The sequence below is a fragment of the Astyanax mexicanus genome, chromosome 5, assembly GCF_023375975.1.
Source record: "Astyanax mexicanus isolate ESR-SI-001 chromosome 5, AstMex3_surface, whole genome shotgun sequence".
Classification (NCBI taxonomy): Eukaryota; Metazoa; Chordata; class Actinopteri; order Characiformes; family Acestrorhamphidae; genus Astyanax; species Astyanax mexicanus.
Genome location: NC_064412.1, coordinates 24,011,078 through 24,028,506, shown reverse-complemented (window position 1 = coordinate 24,028,506; position 17,429 = coordinate 24,011,078). Strand labels below are relative to the sequence as shown.

Here is a 17,429-nt window from a genome sequence, read left to right as displayed (position 1 = left end):
AAGTACCATGAGACTATAAATACACAGTGTCAATGTTTTTTGTTAACATTTTGTAACAATTTTTATTTGAGACAAATGATGTCAGTTGACATACAAAGGTACAATACAGATGCAATGAACAATGCAATGAACAATGTTTCACTGAACACAACAAGGTACAACAATTTAAATGTTCTTAGAGAAAACAGACTTAGTATGAATCTCTGGATGTGCAACACTGCAGAGACAAAAATGTCTAAATAAAAAGGTATACCATTCGACTGTAATTTTATAAAATCTTTATTCTCAGTGTATTCTTACTTTTCAACAATACATCAGCTTTCACTATAAACTAAAATCAAAATGTACTGATACAATATGAACTTCATCTTAAAAGGGACACTATGAAGGATTTTCTTGATTATTCATATATTTCTTTTAAGAAGTAAATTTACAACTTCTAAATCTCTGCTCTGCTCCATTGAGGTGTAATACGCAGAATATTATCCATCTCAAAAATTATGAATAATCAAGAAAATCCTACATAGTGTCCCTTTACAAAGAATACACATTAGGCATAAAACAGCCACATAAAATATCTTTGCATAAACAGTATGCATAAACATAAAAAAAAAAATAAAAAATAAAACCTGAGATTATTCTGGTGTGGCTTTGCCACCTATCAATACTTTGCATGGATAAAGCATGCCTTAATACCAACAATGTAGATTTTAACCACATTTACTTTGAACAACATTTTAATTACAAAACCTGTTTAATTGAATTGTGTCATTGTGAGGAACTAAGAAAGCAGTCAATTTCCTAAAGATTTTACATACTCTGTGATCAGTGTATTAGAAACTCTTACTTCGTACCTATGGTCCCCAGCCATTTTATAGGTTTTATAGATGGATTTTAATCTTTTACAATTGGTTCATGTAATAATTAGAGGAATGTGGAGGGTAGAGGGTCTTGCAAGACCAGGGTTGAGAATTTGTACACTAGAGCAGTGGTCATGAACTCCACCTGCTCTGCAAACATTTTTTTTTACCTCCTCCTCCAAAGCTGCATCCAATTCCATTAACACAACCAATAAGTGAGTAGGGACACCAATAAAATATGCAGGGCAGAGGGGATTATTTACAAATCGCAAGGCTACAGAGTGATTCAATATGGTAAACCATATGGGTACAATTTCTAGGACCATTTGTGGGAATCTGTAACCCGGCACTTTGTGATTAATCCTGGTCCTGGGAAACCCTCTGCCCTACACATTTTATTGGTGGTGTTGTGTATCTACATGGAACCTGATCTAAACAATGTCCATAACCCACACAGAGCTTGAGAGTATGCTATTAAAATCACTGCGAAGGTCAGGATAATTTTGGTATCCTATTGGCAACTTTAATATCTTGGCACATGTGTGCGACTGTGGTCTTCTTTGGAAGTCGGATGTCTCAATAAACTCCACAGTAATCGGCCCATCAATCAAATTGGAACCAGTACAAAAACGGAGGAATAGTTGAAGTGTATGCAAATCAAGTTCACTTATGTATCTCTTTAGATATCGGGCTACTAATGATTGGGATGCATTCATTTCTTCTGGGAAGAAAAGGAGATCCTTCACTGCCTTTCCTGTTGGAATTTTCTTCTTTAGGATACCGTCCAGAGCATCTGGTGGAACATCATTTGCTAGCTCTTCTACAATTGGACGCCAACACTCAATAATGTACATTGGTGCCTGTATAAGGGCCTTGTGTCCCATTTGTGATAGCAGTGGGACCAAATTTTCTTTGGTAGGAACCTGGTGACACTCATGGGCCTCAAGGGCATCTAACAAAGCATCATTTTCGACAGACTCAAAGTCTTTTAAAGCATTGAGAAGGATCTCTCTTTCTTGTGCAGAGACATACTGCAAAAATGCATCCTTTAGGCTACTTGCACTTGTGCCATACAGAACTACTTCTAGGAATGGAGCGGCCAGTTGTACAGGGAAGTAGCGTGCTTGAAACCATCCTACTACAAAAATTCTGCCAATTGCCTGCCACTCGTCACACTGATAGTCATGCCTAATAAGGGGAACTTTCACATCCATGCCCAAAGTGCATCTCTCATAAAATTCTGTCCAAAATTCTGTTAAGCAATCCCTTAAAACACCACTTCCTTCCCCTTCTTCAAGTTTTCCATTTGGAAGACGCATCTTAATGGAGACCTTGGAGTGTAGAATGGCTGGATTTTTGAAAGCATTAATCAGGTCAAGGAGACAATGTCCTCGACGAATGATTAGGGTTTCAGCTGCAGGTTCAGGATAATCAGGTACCAGTTGTTCTGAGTAAAGAAAAGACAAGGCTGGGTTTGACTAAATTTTACACACAGAGGCACTATAGGGTTAACCCATGATGTGTTTACAATGTACTTGTATACATGTTTCTTCCACAGAATGTCTTTTTGTTCTTGTGTTTAAATTATCCTTTAATGGTCACTTGCTTTAATTTAAAAGAATGGACAACTGTCCCTGCTTCATTCTTTTTATAAATATTTTGTGACCATGTTTCCTATTACCCAAACAATCTACTTTTATCATACTTTATTGTGGTCTATCCACTGTATATATACTCTGTTGAAATGGATAGTTCTGCTACTTTTCAGATTTTAACATCACAAGTAACAAAGCAGAGATGGGTTTCCCAAATCACTCATAATACTTCATAACATTTCATAACCTTGTACTTAAGAACATTCTTAACATTACAAGTGTTTGCTGAAACCCTAACATAGTCCTTCATCTCATTAGTGATTTAAGAGCTCTCTAGGCACATATGCAACTTACTAAGGATTACTTAAACGATACAGGTTGCTGCCTTTTCGTTTCACATAAAAACATACTGTTTCTATTAATGGCATCTTTATATATTCAACTGTTTTTCATCCAGGCTTAAACATTAGAATGATAGAATCAATCTGACCATACTAAAAATACACTGAAAAAAGATAAAGGGAACACTTAAGCAACACAGTATAACTCCAAGTAAATCAAACTCCTGTGAAATCAAACTGTCCGCATAGCAAGCTACACAAATGTGCATGTATCTGCACAAACAGTTAGAAACCAACTCCATGAGGGTGGACGTGCACAGATGGAGGTTATGCTCACAACCCAACACAGTGCAGGGCGATTGGCATTTTCCAGAGAACACCAGGATTGACAAATATGCAATTGGCGGCCTGTGCTCTTCACAGATGAGAGCAGGTTCACACTGAGCACATGACAGACGTGACAGAGTCTGGAGACGCCGTGGAGAGCGGTCTGCTGCCTGCAACATCCTTCAGCATGACCGGTTTGGCAGTGGGTCAGTAATGGTGTGGGGTGGCATTTCTTTGGAGGGCCGCACAGCCCTCTATGTGATCTCCAGAGGTATCCTGATGAGATCATCAGACCCATTGTGAGACTATATGCTGGTGCAGTGGGTCCTGGGTTCCTCCTAATGCAGGACAATGCTAGACCTCATGTGGCTGAAGTGTGTCAGTGTGGCCCCGCCCGTTCCCTAGACCTGAATCCAATCCAGCACATCTGGGACATCATGTCTCGTTACATCCAACAACGTAGCACTGCACCACAGACTGTCCAGGAGTTGGCAGATGCTTTAGTCCAGGTCAGGAGATCATCCGCCGCCTCATCAGGAGCATGCCCAGGCATTTTAGGGAAATTGGATCAGCCTGTAGTGTGTTTTTCCACTTTTATTTTGTGTGTGACTCCAAATCCAGGCCTTTATTTGTTAATAAATATGATTTCCATAGATGATTTTTGTGTGATTTTGTTGTCAGCACATTCAACTTTGTACAGAACAAAGTATTCAATGAGAATATTTCATTCATTCAGATCTAGGATGTGTTATTTAAGTGTTCCCTTTTTTTTTGAGCAGTGTATTTAGTTTTGACATAGTAACCCATTCATGTCAACTGATCATCAATATTTGCGTTTGCATCATGGTGAAAATGTTCTGGAATGGACTCAAAACCATGAGCATGGTAGTGTGGGAATAGTGGACCTGACTACCCAGGGCCCGAGTAGGGGGCACATGAAAATCCAGATTTTTTTCCCGCTCACGTTCCTTGTGTATGTTCATGGATAGGGGCCCACGGACATTGACAGTAATCTAGACAGAAGCGGAGTTATTTATACAGAAATAAATCCTCTTTCCCCATGCTGGACTATGGTGATGTTATCTATAAAAATGCCCAGTTCCCTCAAATTACTGGACCCAGCACATCACTCTGCCCTTACTGCCATTACTGGGAACCCATATCGAACTCACCATTGAAAGCTGTAGGTAAAAAGATATGCTTTATAGACTTGAAATGCAACATAATTTCAAGAGCTTTTTTCTTCTGTTTTTAGTATCAGTAAATATAATAATAATTTAAATATCTGCTACTTATTTTAACTATTTATTTGCAACGTGTATGTAAATAGTTGGCTTTGTTTTTAAAGTAAAAAGGGTATTGTGAAATGCTTGTAATTTTATGAATGTTCTTGAGCAGGCTACTGTCGCAAACATTTCGGAATGTGGTGGAAGCCCTTAAAGTATCATTTTCATACAAGACAAAAAAGTTCACAGTACTCACCTGGCGTATGTAGCAGCTCAGTCATTGTAAGTTCTGGAGTTCCAAGAACATGAACAGGATGCAGCACTGTAGTGTCCAAAGCAGCTAGATAATGCAAAAAAAAAAGGTCTCAATAACCATATTTCTCAGTGCAATTTGACAATACCCTTCATGTACCCCTCCACCATTACAAGATAAAAACTAAGGCTGTCAGTTAACCAGATTAATTTAAATGAATTAATAACAGAAAAATAAATACGCTACAAAATAATGCTGATTATTGGCCTTTCTTGATGCCCTTTGATCCAGCTCATCCTTAACCATTCTGGACACTATGTTGTGACAGAGGCACAATGTAAAAGGGCTCCACAGGGGGCAATACTCACCCCTTTTTCTGACATCATTTCATCATTCAGTACAATTCAGAAATACCTCAATTTAATATTTTACTGCAATTGGAAGAAACTGTTAATAAATAACTTATTTGGAGTTATAATTGTGATTTAAAGATGTCTGGAATAAAAAGATGTGGAATTATAAGTGCATGCCTGTTATTCATTCATAAATTTACTTCTCTGATAAAACATATTTTTAATTGTGCAATTTAAAATTCTTTTACAGCAAAATGTGATATGTGAATAATTTAAACTAGTAAATTACTGAGTATGTGATTAAGTCAATTATTTTTCTAATTGCCTGACAGAACTAATACAAAAAAAAATAATGAAACAGCTTTAAATGAGAGTCTTTACAGTTGTTAAATGTGTCATACTGCCACCATCAAAACTAAAATTTAAACTCCTGAAGAAAACTGATTTTCTATTAATTAAATTGCTGTACCTGCATAGTGCACATAGTAACAAATATCTAGTAACAATATCTAATAGCAACCAAAATGGGCACAGCTTCTGTCATCATGTATGTACCAGTGGTGTGCAGTGAGGCCCTTCTAACCCTTCAGAGAAGGGGTGACAAAAAGTGCATGTAAATAATGACATATTTTTTTTCAGGAAGTATATAATATAATTATTGTAAGTGTAAGCATTTATTTGATAAATTAACTAAAATAAAAAACAGCAAATAATTCAAAGCATTAGTTTTTCAGTTGCTACAGGACTCTTATCTGACTGACTGATTGGTACTGACCAATCAAAAATGCTTTTAAAAATGGCTTCTGCTCAGGTGCCTGTGTGGACCCTTCTCCTGATTTTGAGAAGGGTGTAGTAAAAGTCATAGGACAATCTAACCAATCAGATTCATGATTTTCACTCAGGGGGCCATGGCTGTCTAACCCCTTCTCTGTGCTTGGATGAAGGGGTTACGCTATGTACATTAATTAGTCATAAAGCGCATGCTGGAATAATTAAATATTTAGCTAACTATCATGGAAATGAGATAGATATTGTGTCATATTATATTAAAAAGCATTTTTAAAGGCTGCACTTTAACGTGAAAATAAGTAATAGGCTGCCTGACTGGTGAGTTTTATGTGTACTTAATGTTTTGGTTGCTCTGGCGTCCTGTAGGCATACAAATGAGTGATATTTGTTGAACGCCTGTACTTGTACAAAAATTAAGCATTGATTGCAGGGTCTATTGTATACTTTTGTGGTTTGTAGCTGTATTTGAGGGCTGTTTATGTGAATTAAGTTCATATAACTCAGTCAAGACAGAGAATATGTAGTTATTGTAGTATTCATTAATGGTTGGGGGGGATGGGGGGCGTGGGCAGGGCAGGGCAGGGCGGGTGGTTACAGAAGGGGTACCCACTATATTCACTGCACGCCACAGGTATGTACCATCCTGCACACTGGTAGCAGCCACATTGCTTCCAATTTTGCACAGCAATATTAATGTACAGCTAATGTATTCACCTTGCACCAATGGCTCCTGGATCCTAATGACATCTGGTATTGCAGACACATGAACTAGATTCATCACTGTGGTGTTTGAAGCATCTAGATAATACAGTCCAATACAAATAGATTCCAATAACCAACACAGCTTGCATTGCTGCAAGGGTGTCATTGTGTCATACAGTAGAATATTAACACTCAATCATTTTTACCTTGCAGTTGTGGCTCCTGAATCATTGTGACTTCTGACATTGCAGGAACATGGTCACCTACGAAAATATGTATTATAGAATACATAGAAGTCCAACATGTGTGTGAATAGCACATCTATTATAAAATAAAATACAGACAAAAAGGTAGTCTGCATTTAAGCTTTTTGAAAAACACTTCAAAAGAAACAATTACAGGGAATGGGCTATAATTACCTGTAAATCCTACCAATTAATCAATGCTTTCTTATCAAGGAAACAAGGTATAAACAGAAAAATCTCTTCCCCATTGAGCATAGATGTTTTATTTTGAGCACCATTTAAAGGATATTAAATCCCTTGTGCAAAAAACAGTTGTGACCAAATATAAATGTTCACTACTAATACAAAGTAATGTTTAATAGATGAATCTGCTTCTGCTAAATGGCAAAATAATAATTTTAATTCCTTAAGTATGTAAAAAATGAATAATTGTCATAGATAAAAGTATACTTGAGAAGAAAGCTTATAAAAGTGAAGATTTTAGTCTACATGAATGTTTTTCCCAACAGAATTTCGCAGTTTGTTATGGGCAACAGCCAAGAAATGTTTCTGTAAATATCTGCAAATTTGCAATATTGCACTGACGAACATAAAAATTTAATGTGGAGACATTCTGATGAATCACAAGGTGTACTAACCTGGCTGGTTCACTTCAAGTTCTGGCATTATAGGAACAGGGTCCACTATTAAAAGAGAGATAATACAATTCTAGTACCAAAATTAAAATAATGTTTTAAAAAAAAGTTTCAAAATAGTTTTCAAATAGTCCACAGTTGTACTCACCTGGCATCTGTGACTGGAAGACTTCAAGTTCTAGTATAACAGGAACAGTGGCCACTATGATAAAGATACAAAAAAAAAAATAAATACTAGCGCCAAAACTGAAGTACATCAAAAAATAATAATGGTTCACAGCTGTACTCACTTGGCATCTGTGGTTGGTTTATTTCATGGCCTTGTATTACAGGAACAGGACCCTCTGTGAGTAGATAATGATATATGATATCAGATATATGTTTGATGAGCACCAAGATATGTGCATTTACAGACATTTAACATGACCAATAACAACTGTACTCACCTGACGTCTGTGACAGGATTATCTGGAGTTCTGGGACTGTAGGAGGCTCAACTGGAGTTTCACATGGTATGGTGTCATCTAATGATACACCATCATTCTCGCCTGCTCCAAAAATTACTTCCAGATCAAGATCTTCCTCACATCCATCACCAATTTGTTGTTCATCTTCACTGCCTGTAAGGTCAACGGTTGGCTGGGAATGTTGGTCTTCTGGGTCTTCAGTGGGTGTATCTCTCCTTACTTTTGTACAGAGATACAGTCTCAGCAGCCTTACTCCACTTTTCTCATATAACTGAATGACAGTATCTGAGCTGTTGACCTCAATTTGAGATGATTGTATTTCTGTGATGAAGGAAGCCAGCTTTTTCTTCTTGGACACCCCATTCGGGAAAAACAAACTCTCAGCATGTTCTCTAATTTCTTCCACAGTTGTCCCTTTGTCTACTGTGAGCTGTCTTGTCCCACCACCATTTATTGATTTTACTTGCTTGTATCTTTGATCTTTTGCATCAAAATCCATCCATCCAACTTCTATTCGTCTTTGCTGCTTTTGTGCACTTTTATTACCCGTCCAGAGATTTCTTTTTTTGCTGGATGGAGTGCCAGTGTCTTCATCTCTTGGGGACAGTCTACGTCGCAACCGTGCTAAAATAGACTCCTTTCTGAGTTTGGGGTCAACTGACGTGTCTGTTTGTCGACAGAATGCAACAACAGACACTCTGTCTCCAGCTTTTGGAAAGTATTTTGCAAGGTCTTTGTCAGCCATCAAAGGGATTACAGACGTATCGATCTACAGGAGAAAAAAAAACACACACACACAACAATATACCTCTTAGACCTTGACCACAGTAGTAAAATATACTCTGGACAACCAATAAAGTGACATTCAAACAGCCTGTCTAAGGCCCAGTCCCATTTCTCCCCTTTGCCCTACCCCTCAGTTTTGCACGTTCACCCCAATGGGTAGGGTGTTCCAATTCTTGTTAGGCTCAAGGGGTAGGGTGAAGTGTAAGGGATATATAGCCCGACAAAAAGAGATTTTTCTGAGGTACACTTCAAAGAGCTAGGAGAAATTGGCAAGTGTTACTTAGGATAACTGTTATATTACCATAATCTAATGCAGGGGTATTTAATTAGAATTCAGTGCCTTCCAGTTTTCCAAAAAATTTTGTCAGGCCGAAGTCTGGACCGTTGTCATTTTTAACTTGTGTTATGATTCAGAGCTATATCCTGTATACTGAAGAAGCCTAGTACTTATGTCAGTGTTTTATGTCATCAACAAATCAAATAAAAAATTATATTTAGTATATTTTAACAATATTTATTGTTTTAAATAGGCCTGTCACCAGTGTTTGGAATAACGGCGTTATAAGTAACGGCGTTAGGTAACGACGTCATTTTGTCAGTAACGGGATAAAATAATTAATTACTTTTCCTGTCGTTACAACGTCGTTACCGTTACTGGTGATTAAAAGCGGTGCGTTACTATATATTGATATACTAACAGTAATCGGAGCGGAACCCTGCACAGGCTAGTGAGGAGTAACAGGTGTTACACCAAGAACTGTGACCTTTAGAGATCTGTGACTCCAGGTGTAAACAGGTAACAGTTCTCGGTGTAACACCTGTTTAACTTAACCTCTTAATACACCCTGGCCCGCCGGCGTTACTACAGGACACCCCTCACACACAAACAGAGCATATCAGCGCGTACCTCAGAGTCCGGGCTTCAGAACCCCTCCAAACATCAGAACATCCATCAGTCCAGTCTCCAGTAATCCTCATTATATACGAAAAAATATTATAACGTTAAACTTTAACGGTTTATTTTAGGAGTTTCGCTTTGTTCTACAGCGATAAACTGCTTCAGCCGGAGAAAAAAAAAATTGGTCTGGGCTCGGCCAATCAGGTGGCGAGTTATGCGGGACAGAGGTGGTAGCCAATCAGAGCCAATGTTTTTACACGTGTGCCGAAGCACACCAGTGACACTCCACACAAACGGAGAAGAGACAGAAATGCCGAATCAGGAGTAAGATAATTTAATTTAATAGATGTAAAGCACTTTATATAGTGTAACTGTTTACTTTTGCTTTATTTTTTTTTTTTATACAAAATTTTGTTTTTTTGAAGGATTTTATTTTGCTCTGCTCTGATGTGCAATAAATATAAAAAGTTATGTACAAACACTTTTCTGATCTACTCATTTCAACTGACTGTGAAAACTGTTTTTTTTTTTTAAATCCTTATTCTTTTTTTTAACAGTAACGCAAATAGTTACTTTCCCTGGTAACGAGTTACTTTTATTATAGAGTAATTCAGTTACTAAATCAGTTACTTTTTTTAACAAGTAGTGAGAAACTATGACTAATTACTTTTTTTAAGTAACGTTCCCAACACTGCCTGTCACAATAATTACATTATCGACTTATCATACAATAAATGGAAATACCCTCAATAATTTAACTTATCGAGTCTATTACTGTAAATCTGGATGTCAACTTTGATTAAAAATGCTATATTTATTCTATTTTATTTTAATTATATTAGATTAATGCCTGCCTGTCATGATAATTACATGAATGATAAATCATACAATTTAAGGAGAAATGTTTGCTGAACTTGGCCAAAATATCAGCTTTGTTTAAAAACAGCAGTTGTTTTTTTTAAATATATTATTACTGTTAGTATGTTTTATAAATATAGTACTTTAATTTCTTTTTCTGGTGCGCACCATCTGAATCAGCCTTTCTCGCTTTATTCTCCTGCAGCTTCTTACTGTGTACTAGTAGAGTGTGCTCCGCTCTCCCGCATCTGCACAGATCTGGGGTGCGTTTCCCGTACAACGACGGAGCCTAGCATTGAACTAACGTGGTACGATGCATCGTTCAACTAACCAACATCTGAAGTACGACCGTTTCCCGAAACCACCGTACTTTGTTAGTACAACAGAAGTCTGAACTATGTTGGCTTGAACGACAGTGGCCATAATTATTAATTGTAACATACAGTGTTACTTTTAAAAACCACACACATTTGCAATTACAATATTTTTTTACATTAAAAATGTATATACATCACCATACTGAGTGAGTCTTATTCATATTAGACCTGAGACTTGTTTTACTCAGTGGCTCAGCAGAGTAAGCACTTGCGACGGTGCAGCGGCCGGTGTTCCTAGCATTGAACTAACGTGGCACGATGCATCGTTAAACTAACTAAGATCTGAAGTACGAAACCATCGTACTTTGTTGGTACCACAGTCTGAACTATGTTGGTTTGAACCACCGTGGTCTTAACTAAGGTGTTAACAGACATGTTCGACCATACTTTCCCAGCAGGAAACAGGCAAAACTCACAATCTTTAAAATATTATGCCACAAATATGTTACTAAAGTATCATTTAGGCTATTTATATTGTAATTATGCCCACAACATAAACGGACAACAATACAATTAATAAAATAACAATGAACTGCAAGTAAAATCTACACAATAATTATATATTAATTATTATTTGTAACAGACAGTGTTACTTAAAAAAACATACACATATTTGCTATTGCAATTTTTTTTAAATAAAATATACACATCACCATTCTGAATGAGTTTTATTAATATGAGACCTGAGAAATGTGTGTTACTCAGTGGTTCAGCAGAGCACCTACGACGGTGGAGCGGGCGGTGTTCTGTCGAATTGTGCAACCCATCGAGATGTGCTACTCAACACATTTTTTATTTATTTATTATTTTTTTATGGTAATTCTGTTCTTCTTGGGTGCATTAAACAACCAAAAACCCCTTGCCATTATTTGTCTCAGTATTAGAACTGCGTAAATGACAGCTGATAATAATTAACGTAATAATAAGTGAGCAATGAAAATATATACGGGTTATAATCCCCCCTAATAACTCTAAACTGTCTCCTGATGTTTTGATTCAGGCTGTTCAAATATCCTACCGAAAGCATGTTTAAATATGGGGCTTTTTCTAGCAATTTTAAGTTTAAATATGCACAAGGGTAGCACGGTTTGACAGGGTAGCAAAACTCGTCAGAACACCGGATGGAAGCCTAGTTCGAATCACAGTCGTGGCATACATATTTCTACTTAATTCCTGTGATATATATTATTTAACAAAGATATCATTTGTTTAGGACTAGAGACTCACATGTTGTAATGGGTAAATGATACATTTTCTTTATTCACACTCTGCCTGGCCCTGTTACCTCCAGAGGAGTAATTAGCTAATTCAAAACACCTGCTTATTACATGTCTCTATATTTTTCACTTTTATTTTAAGACACATTTTACTTAGTTTTTTCTTGTTATGAATATATTATTAAAAGACACATTTTTGCCTACTGTATGGATACATTTGTTTCCTGGTTACAAACAATGTAAATATACCCTCAAAGGTCCTTAAGGTACAGGTGTTTACGTTAAAGCCATTTTAGAGTATCATCCCAGTGACAGTTTGGTACCCTTATTCAGAGAGTGCACATAGCACATTGCTTAAAAAAATACATAAAATTCATAAACGTTCACAGCACAAGTTATCTTTACTCAAGAGATGCCTGCTTGAATAATTGACATACATCTTTCCAAGACTGTACAATACATTTTAGCTAAAGAGCACTTCAATGCACTTTGTTCACTACACTGAATTCATGTTTGCCAAATAAAGCTAAATGTTAAAGACATACATTAAAAATGGGCTTTATCTTACATTTTCAAAATACATTTGAGTACTAAATTTGATTATTTTCCCTGGGCGCACATGGGTAAAAGTGAAGTGGCTCAATAAATGTAATAAACATAAACATTAAAAAAATTATTAGGTACACTTGACATCTTAAATCCTCGTGCAGCAATATTAATGTGATTTATCAGCATTTTGACTCCTACCGTCCATCGTCTGCTCTAATCACCAGGAACTAAACTCCTAACGACAGGTCTAGAGCTGTAGTTGGAACGACGCAGCTGAACCAGGATAGTTGCGAACATTCGCTGGAACTTGGGTCGCACTATGTAAATTACTAACGTGGTTACCTCCATAGTTCCAGTTAAGCTTTTGGGAAACACCTGCGTCGCAGCTGCATCGTCCAGACTATGTAAGTTGCTAACGTACTTAGCAACGCTTTTGGGAAACGGACCCCTGATTGGCTGAGGAGAGCGTTTGGTGATCTTACAACACACATGATTAGTATGTGAGTTTACTGCGCTGCAAAGCACGTAAACCGTAAAGACAATAAAAGTTCCGCCGCTTTAAATGAACACGGTCAGAATGAAATCCTTGTCTGTACTTTATCGGTTTGGGTCTGCATTGGACAACGTCTGGGTTCTGACCCGGGCCGTGGTCAACCTATTACTGACCTCTGAAAATGTGTAGCTTCAATGTTTATGGCCATTTTATTCAAAACCAGTGTTGGGAACCTTACTTTAAAAAAGTAATTAGTTATAGTTACTCACTACTTGTTAAAAAAAGTAACTGAGTTAGTAACTGAATTACTCTATAATAAAAGTAACTCGTTACCAGGGAAAGTAACTATTTGCGTTACAGTAAAAAAAAGTGAAAAAGCATTTTTACAGTCAGTTGAAATAAGTAGATCAGAAAGGTGTTTGTACATAACTTTTTTATATTTATTGCACATCAGAACAGAGCAGAATAAAATCCTTTAAAAAAAAATTTTGTATTAAAAAATAAATAAAGCAAAAGTAAACAGTTACAGAGAGTGTCACTGGTGTGCTTCGGCACACGTGTAAAAACACTGATTGGCTACCACCTCTGTCCCGCATAACTCGCCACCTGATTGGCTGAGCCCAGACCTTTTTTTCTCTGGCTGAAGCCCATGTTTATCGTTCTAGAACAAAGCGAAACTCCTAAAATAAACCGTTAAAGTTTATAATATTTCTTTTCTAAAAGCACTGCTCGGATATGAGGATTACTGGAGACTGGACTGATGGATGTTGTGATGTTTGGAGGGGTTCTGAAGCCCGGACTCTGAGGTACGCGCTGATATGCTCTGTTTGTGTGTGAGGGGTGTCCTGTAGTAACCCCAGGCGGATCAAAGAGCGTGTTCACAGACCGAACCGTCTAACAGCTCTAATTCAGCTCTAATTCAGGAACCGTACATCCGACAGTAAAACGGGTTGCAGCTCCGTAATCCTGAGAGTCAGCAGGCTGTCATTGATATATTGAGCCTATAATTATTCATAAACACAGCCAGATATTAATTATGATATTTTTCTGGCCCGCCAGCGGCCAGGGCGTGTTAAGAGGTTAAGTTAAACGGGTGTTACACCGAGAACTGTTACATGTTTAGACCTGGAGTCACAGATCTCTATAGGTCACAGTTCTTGGTGAAACACCTGTTACTCCTCACTAGCTTGGGCAGGGGTCCGCTCGGATTACTGTTAGTATATCAATATATAATAACTCACCGCTTTTAATCACAGTAACGTCAACGGCGTTGTAACGACAGGAAAAGTAATTAATTATTTTATTCCGTTACTGACAAAATGACGTCGTTACCTAACGCCGTTACTTATAACGCCGTTATTCCCAACACTGTTCATAACAAACATAAAGAAATCGCTAGTAGCACGTCTTGGTAGGTAGGTAGCTAGCTAAACATCCCATTTCACCTTATATAGTGCAACAAAAAAGCTTAGCTCCCCATCACAGACGAATTAAGGGTAGGACAATACTAATTTAACTGCTGCATTACCTGACCCTCCTTTTAAAGATATGCACTAAATTTAGGATATGAACTAAAGCCCTGTAGTTAGGTCACTAAACTCCACTGCTATCACATCAGCCCGGCAGGGTCGCCTACAGGTTCTTAACCCTCCTGTTTTGTTCTGGGTCAGATTGACCCAGAATATCTAGGAGTCTGAATATCTAGGAAAAGCAGTTAAAAGTATTTTCAGTATGAATCTTCTTCTGCTTGTCTTAATTAGTGTAATCAACATATAATATGGAAATGGTTAATCTCAAACATTTGAAACCACCCCCTGCAAAATTGCAGTGTTGTGTAAAACTATTGTGCTTTATATATTGGTCACTCAAAAGTAATAAAGTAGTGAAACATTAAAAAGTTTGAACATATATTTTTAAATGATAAATAAGTGAATATACAGAGGTAAGGAACACCATTGCACTAAATATTGATAGAATAATTAGTAATGGAGTTATTAATAAAACATTCACACTGCTTGTTAGGATTTTTTTTTTGTTTGTTTCTTTTGGATAATTGAACATGCACCGGGTTAAACTGAGCTGGGAACACCATTGCTGTTCCTGAGAAATTCACATAACAGGAGGGTTAAATAGTTGTCCCAATTCTTAGGGAGAGGGTTCCTTTGAAAAACAAAGGGGGTACAAAAGAGAAATGGTATTTACTTTGAAACTACTGACCTTTTCTTTCTCAAGTTGTTGTATGCATTCCTCTTCAATGTTTCTTTTTCTTAAGAAGCTCTTCAGTTCTTCATCCATTCTATAAACACAAGTAGACTGTTACTGCCAAAATAAAATATCCAATACATTACCATTGTTTACTGATACTGATATGGTTTCAGTAACTGTTTGCACACAACATTCATTGAAAGATTACAGGAAGCACACTTTTCTGCACATTTTGTAATTTTTTTAAAGAAAGCTGGTATTGCCATACTTTTTTTTAGGTGTCAGCAAAAAACAGATTGTTCAACAAACAGTATTTTACAAATAATTTAAGAGAAGTGCAGTTTTATATGTTTGTGAATATCTGGAAGAAAAACGTTGGTAAAAAAAGAAAAAAAGCTGGTTAGAAGTCAGCAAGAAATGCTGACTTGATATGCTGTTGTCTACACTGTCTCACATAGATGGCAGTGTAGTTTTGAAGGTCTTTGTATACCTGTCCTAGTACTGCCAGTAATAGTTTTTAGCTGTGTTGTCATTAGCTGTTAGCATTTTCTACCAATAAAATGGAATGCTAAATTACTAAACTTCACATTGTTGCTTTCCTGCCTCAGGCTCCTTGTGTCCTTCTTTGAAATAAAAGCCTGCGTCCCAAAACATTTGCAATTAATAGGGGTGAAAACTTGTTTATTAAAACAATATAAAACATGAATATTTTCTATTCTGTATTTCAGATATATGAAAATAATTAACCCAAAATATGACATTTAATCGAATAAAGAAAGTTAATACTGTAAGATTTATGCCCGGCATGGTCAAGTATTATCAAATTTAAATAAAACATGCTGATGAAATGGGTAACCAGCTAGCTTGCCAGTATAGGGTATGTTTTTACCTGGCTGGCCAGCTTTTTAACTACATAGACCATCTAAACCAGTTAGCAAAAGTGGATAGTTAAGCGTCAAAATACAGAACTTACCTTGAAATTAGGGTTAACTTGAACGCTAACCGTCTTTGTGGACAAATAGGAATTATATATTCGCTAGCTAGCTAATGAAATTCACAATTGGAAGCATTTGGCTTCTGGCTAGCCACAAGTTTCTAGCAAACGCTACCTGATGTGGGGCTCGGCTCGGCTCGAGCTTGAACCTTCTCAAACCACGAGCGGACGCCAGTTGGTCACAAAACACTCAGCACAGCATAAACATAAAATATGAGCAGGCGTGCTTCAAAGCATTTGATAAAATAAACGTCTTTAACTTACTTTCATCATTGTATGTTGCCCGGTCTGGAGAGAACAACGCCTGTGTTGCGAATGAACTGGAAAAAAAAGGCTGGGGGAACTTTTTTATTTTTGCATGCTTTCAAATCGTGAGCACGAACTGAAAAATCGTTCACTCGAATTAAAGTAAATCGTGAGCACGATTTAAATAAAACGTGAGCACGAATAGCAAAACGTGAGCACGATTTAGAGAAAACGTGAGCACGAATAGCAAAACGTGAGCACGATTTAAAGAAAACGTGAGCACGAATAGCAAATCGTGAGCACGATTTAATTATTTTTTTTATCCACGGCCCCTCCGGGGCTCCGTACGCGGCCATGAGCAGGATGGATAAAACAGTAAGGCCGGACAAAAAGCCTTGTGTGTGTCACCGTTTTTAATATCGTATGGATGGTGACTGACTGGTCATTTCTGGTTTTTCAATATGTGGCTTGGAAAAGTGTCATTGTCCTTTGAGTAATGATTCTCTGTACTGGGTCACTAGCCTGAGGACTGACATATTAAAGGACCCAAAAGACCACCGTCTATGATTAAGTAGTAAATTTAAAATATGAGTCTGTTCTCTGGATTGGGGGTTTTATTCAACTGTGTAGCATAATCCTGACAAACTGATCGACCAACTGTACTCTGTAGAAATGTCCTTAACAGCCATTAACTCTGAAAGTACAATGAGCTGTCAAAGTTTCTCTTGTAATACATGATGTATCAGAGCACAATGGCAGCACATGACAGGGATATTGGGATCTTGGAGTGCTTTAGAGGATAATCTAAAATCCTTTGGGTTACTCATGGGATTTGAGGTGTCAGCCTGCAGATTAGAGCATGGAAATTAAAGCACCTTTGCCAGGCTTGTAAACGTATTTCTGGATGCAGGGAAATTACAGCACACTGTGGTAGTGTGGAAGAAGTTAAAGCTATTCTAGAAGAGACCCAAAATGCACTGCTGTTCATAACTAGAATGAGCAATGCATTTGGA

At 37.3% G+C, this 17,429-nt stretch overlaps 1 protein-coding gene across 2 annotated transcripts; it reads right to left on the bottom strand.

Moving 5' to 3' along the window:
• Positions 1-29: 29 nt before the first annotated feature.
• On the bottom strand, positions 30-16,722 carry LOC111189492 (uncharacterized). Of its 2 annotated transcripts, XM_022663144.2 has the most exons (10): positions 16,435-16,722; positions 15,189-15,267; positions 7,773-8,562; positions 7,617-7,670; positions 7,475-7,528; positions 7,330-7,374; positions 6,653-6,709; positions 6,459-6,542; positions 4,606-4,689; positions 30-2,307 (listed from the first exon to the last, which is right to left on the bottom strand). In XM_022663144.2, exons 2-10 carry the CDS (start codon positions 15,264-15,266, stop codon positions 1,292-1,294), a joined length of 2,262 nt encoding a protein of 753 aa, XP_022518865.2. In that variant the 5' UTR covers position 15,267; positions 16,435-16,722; the 3' UTR covers positions 30-1,291. The 2 variants fall into 2 exon arrangements, with proteins under 2 accessions (XP_022518865.2, XP_022518866.2); XM_022663145.2 differs by lacking the exon at positions 6,459-6,542 and having other exon boundaries at positions 15,189-16,721.
• Between the last annotated feature and the right edge of the window lie 707 nt (positions 16,723-17,429).

What these genes read in the sequence shown, in the direction of transcription:
- LOC111189492 (XM_022663144.2), bottom strand. Translation starts at nt 15,266, where the DNA reads ATGGATGAAGAACTGAAGAGCTTCTTAAGAAAAAGAAACATTGAAGAG. An exon ending in ACTTGAAGTGAACCAGCCAG is followed by an intron (nt 6,710 to 7,329) that starts GTTAGTACACCT and finishes ATATTTTCGTAG; the next exon opens with GTGACCATGTTCCTGCAATG. An exon ending in TCAGGAGCCACAACTGCAAG is followed by an intron (nt 6,543 to 6,652) that starts GTAAAAATGATT and finishes TGTATTATCTAG; the next exon opens with ATGCTTCAAACACCACAGTG.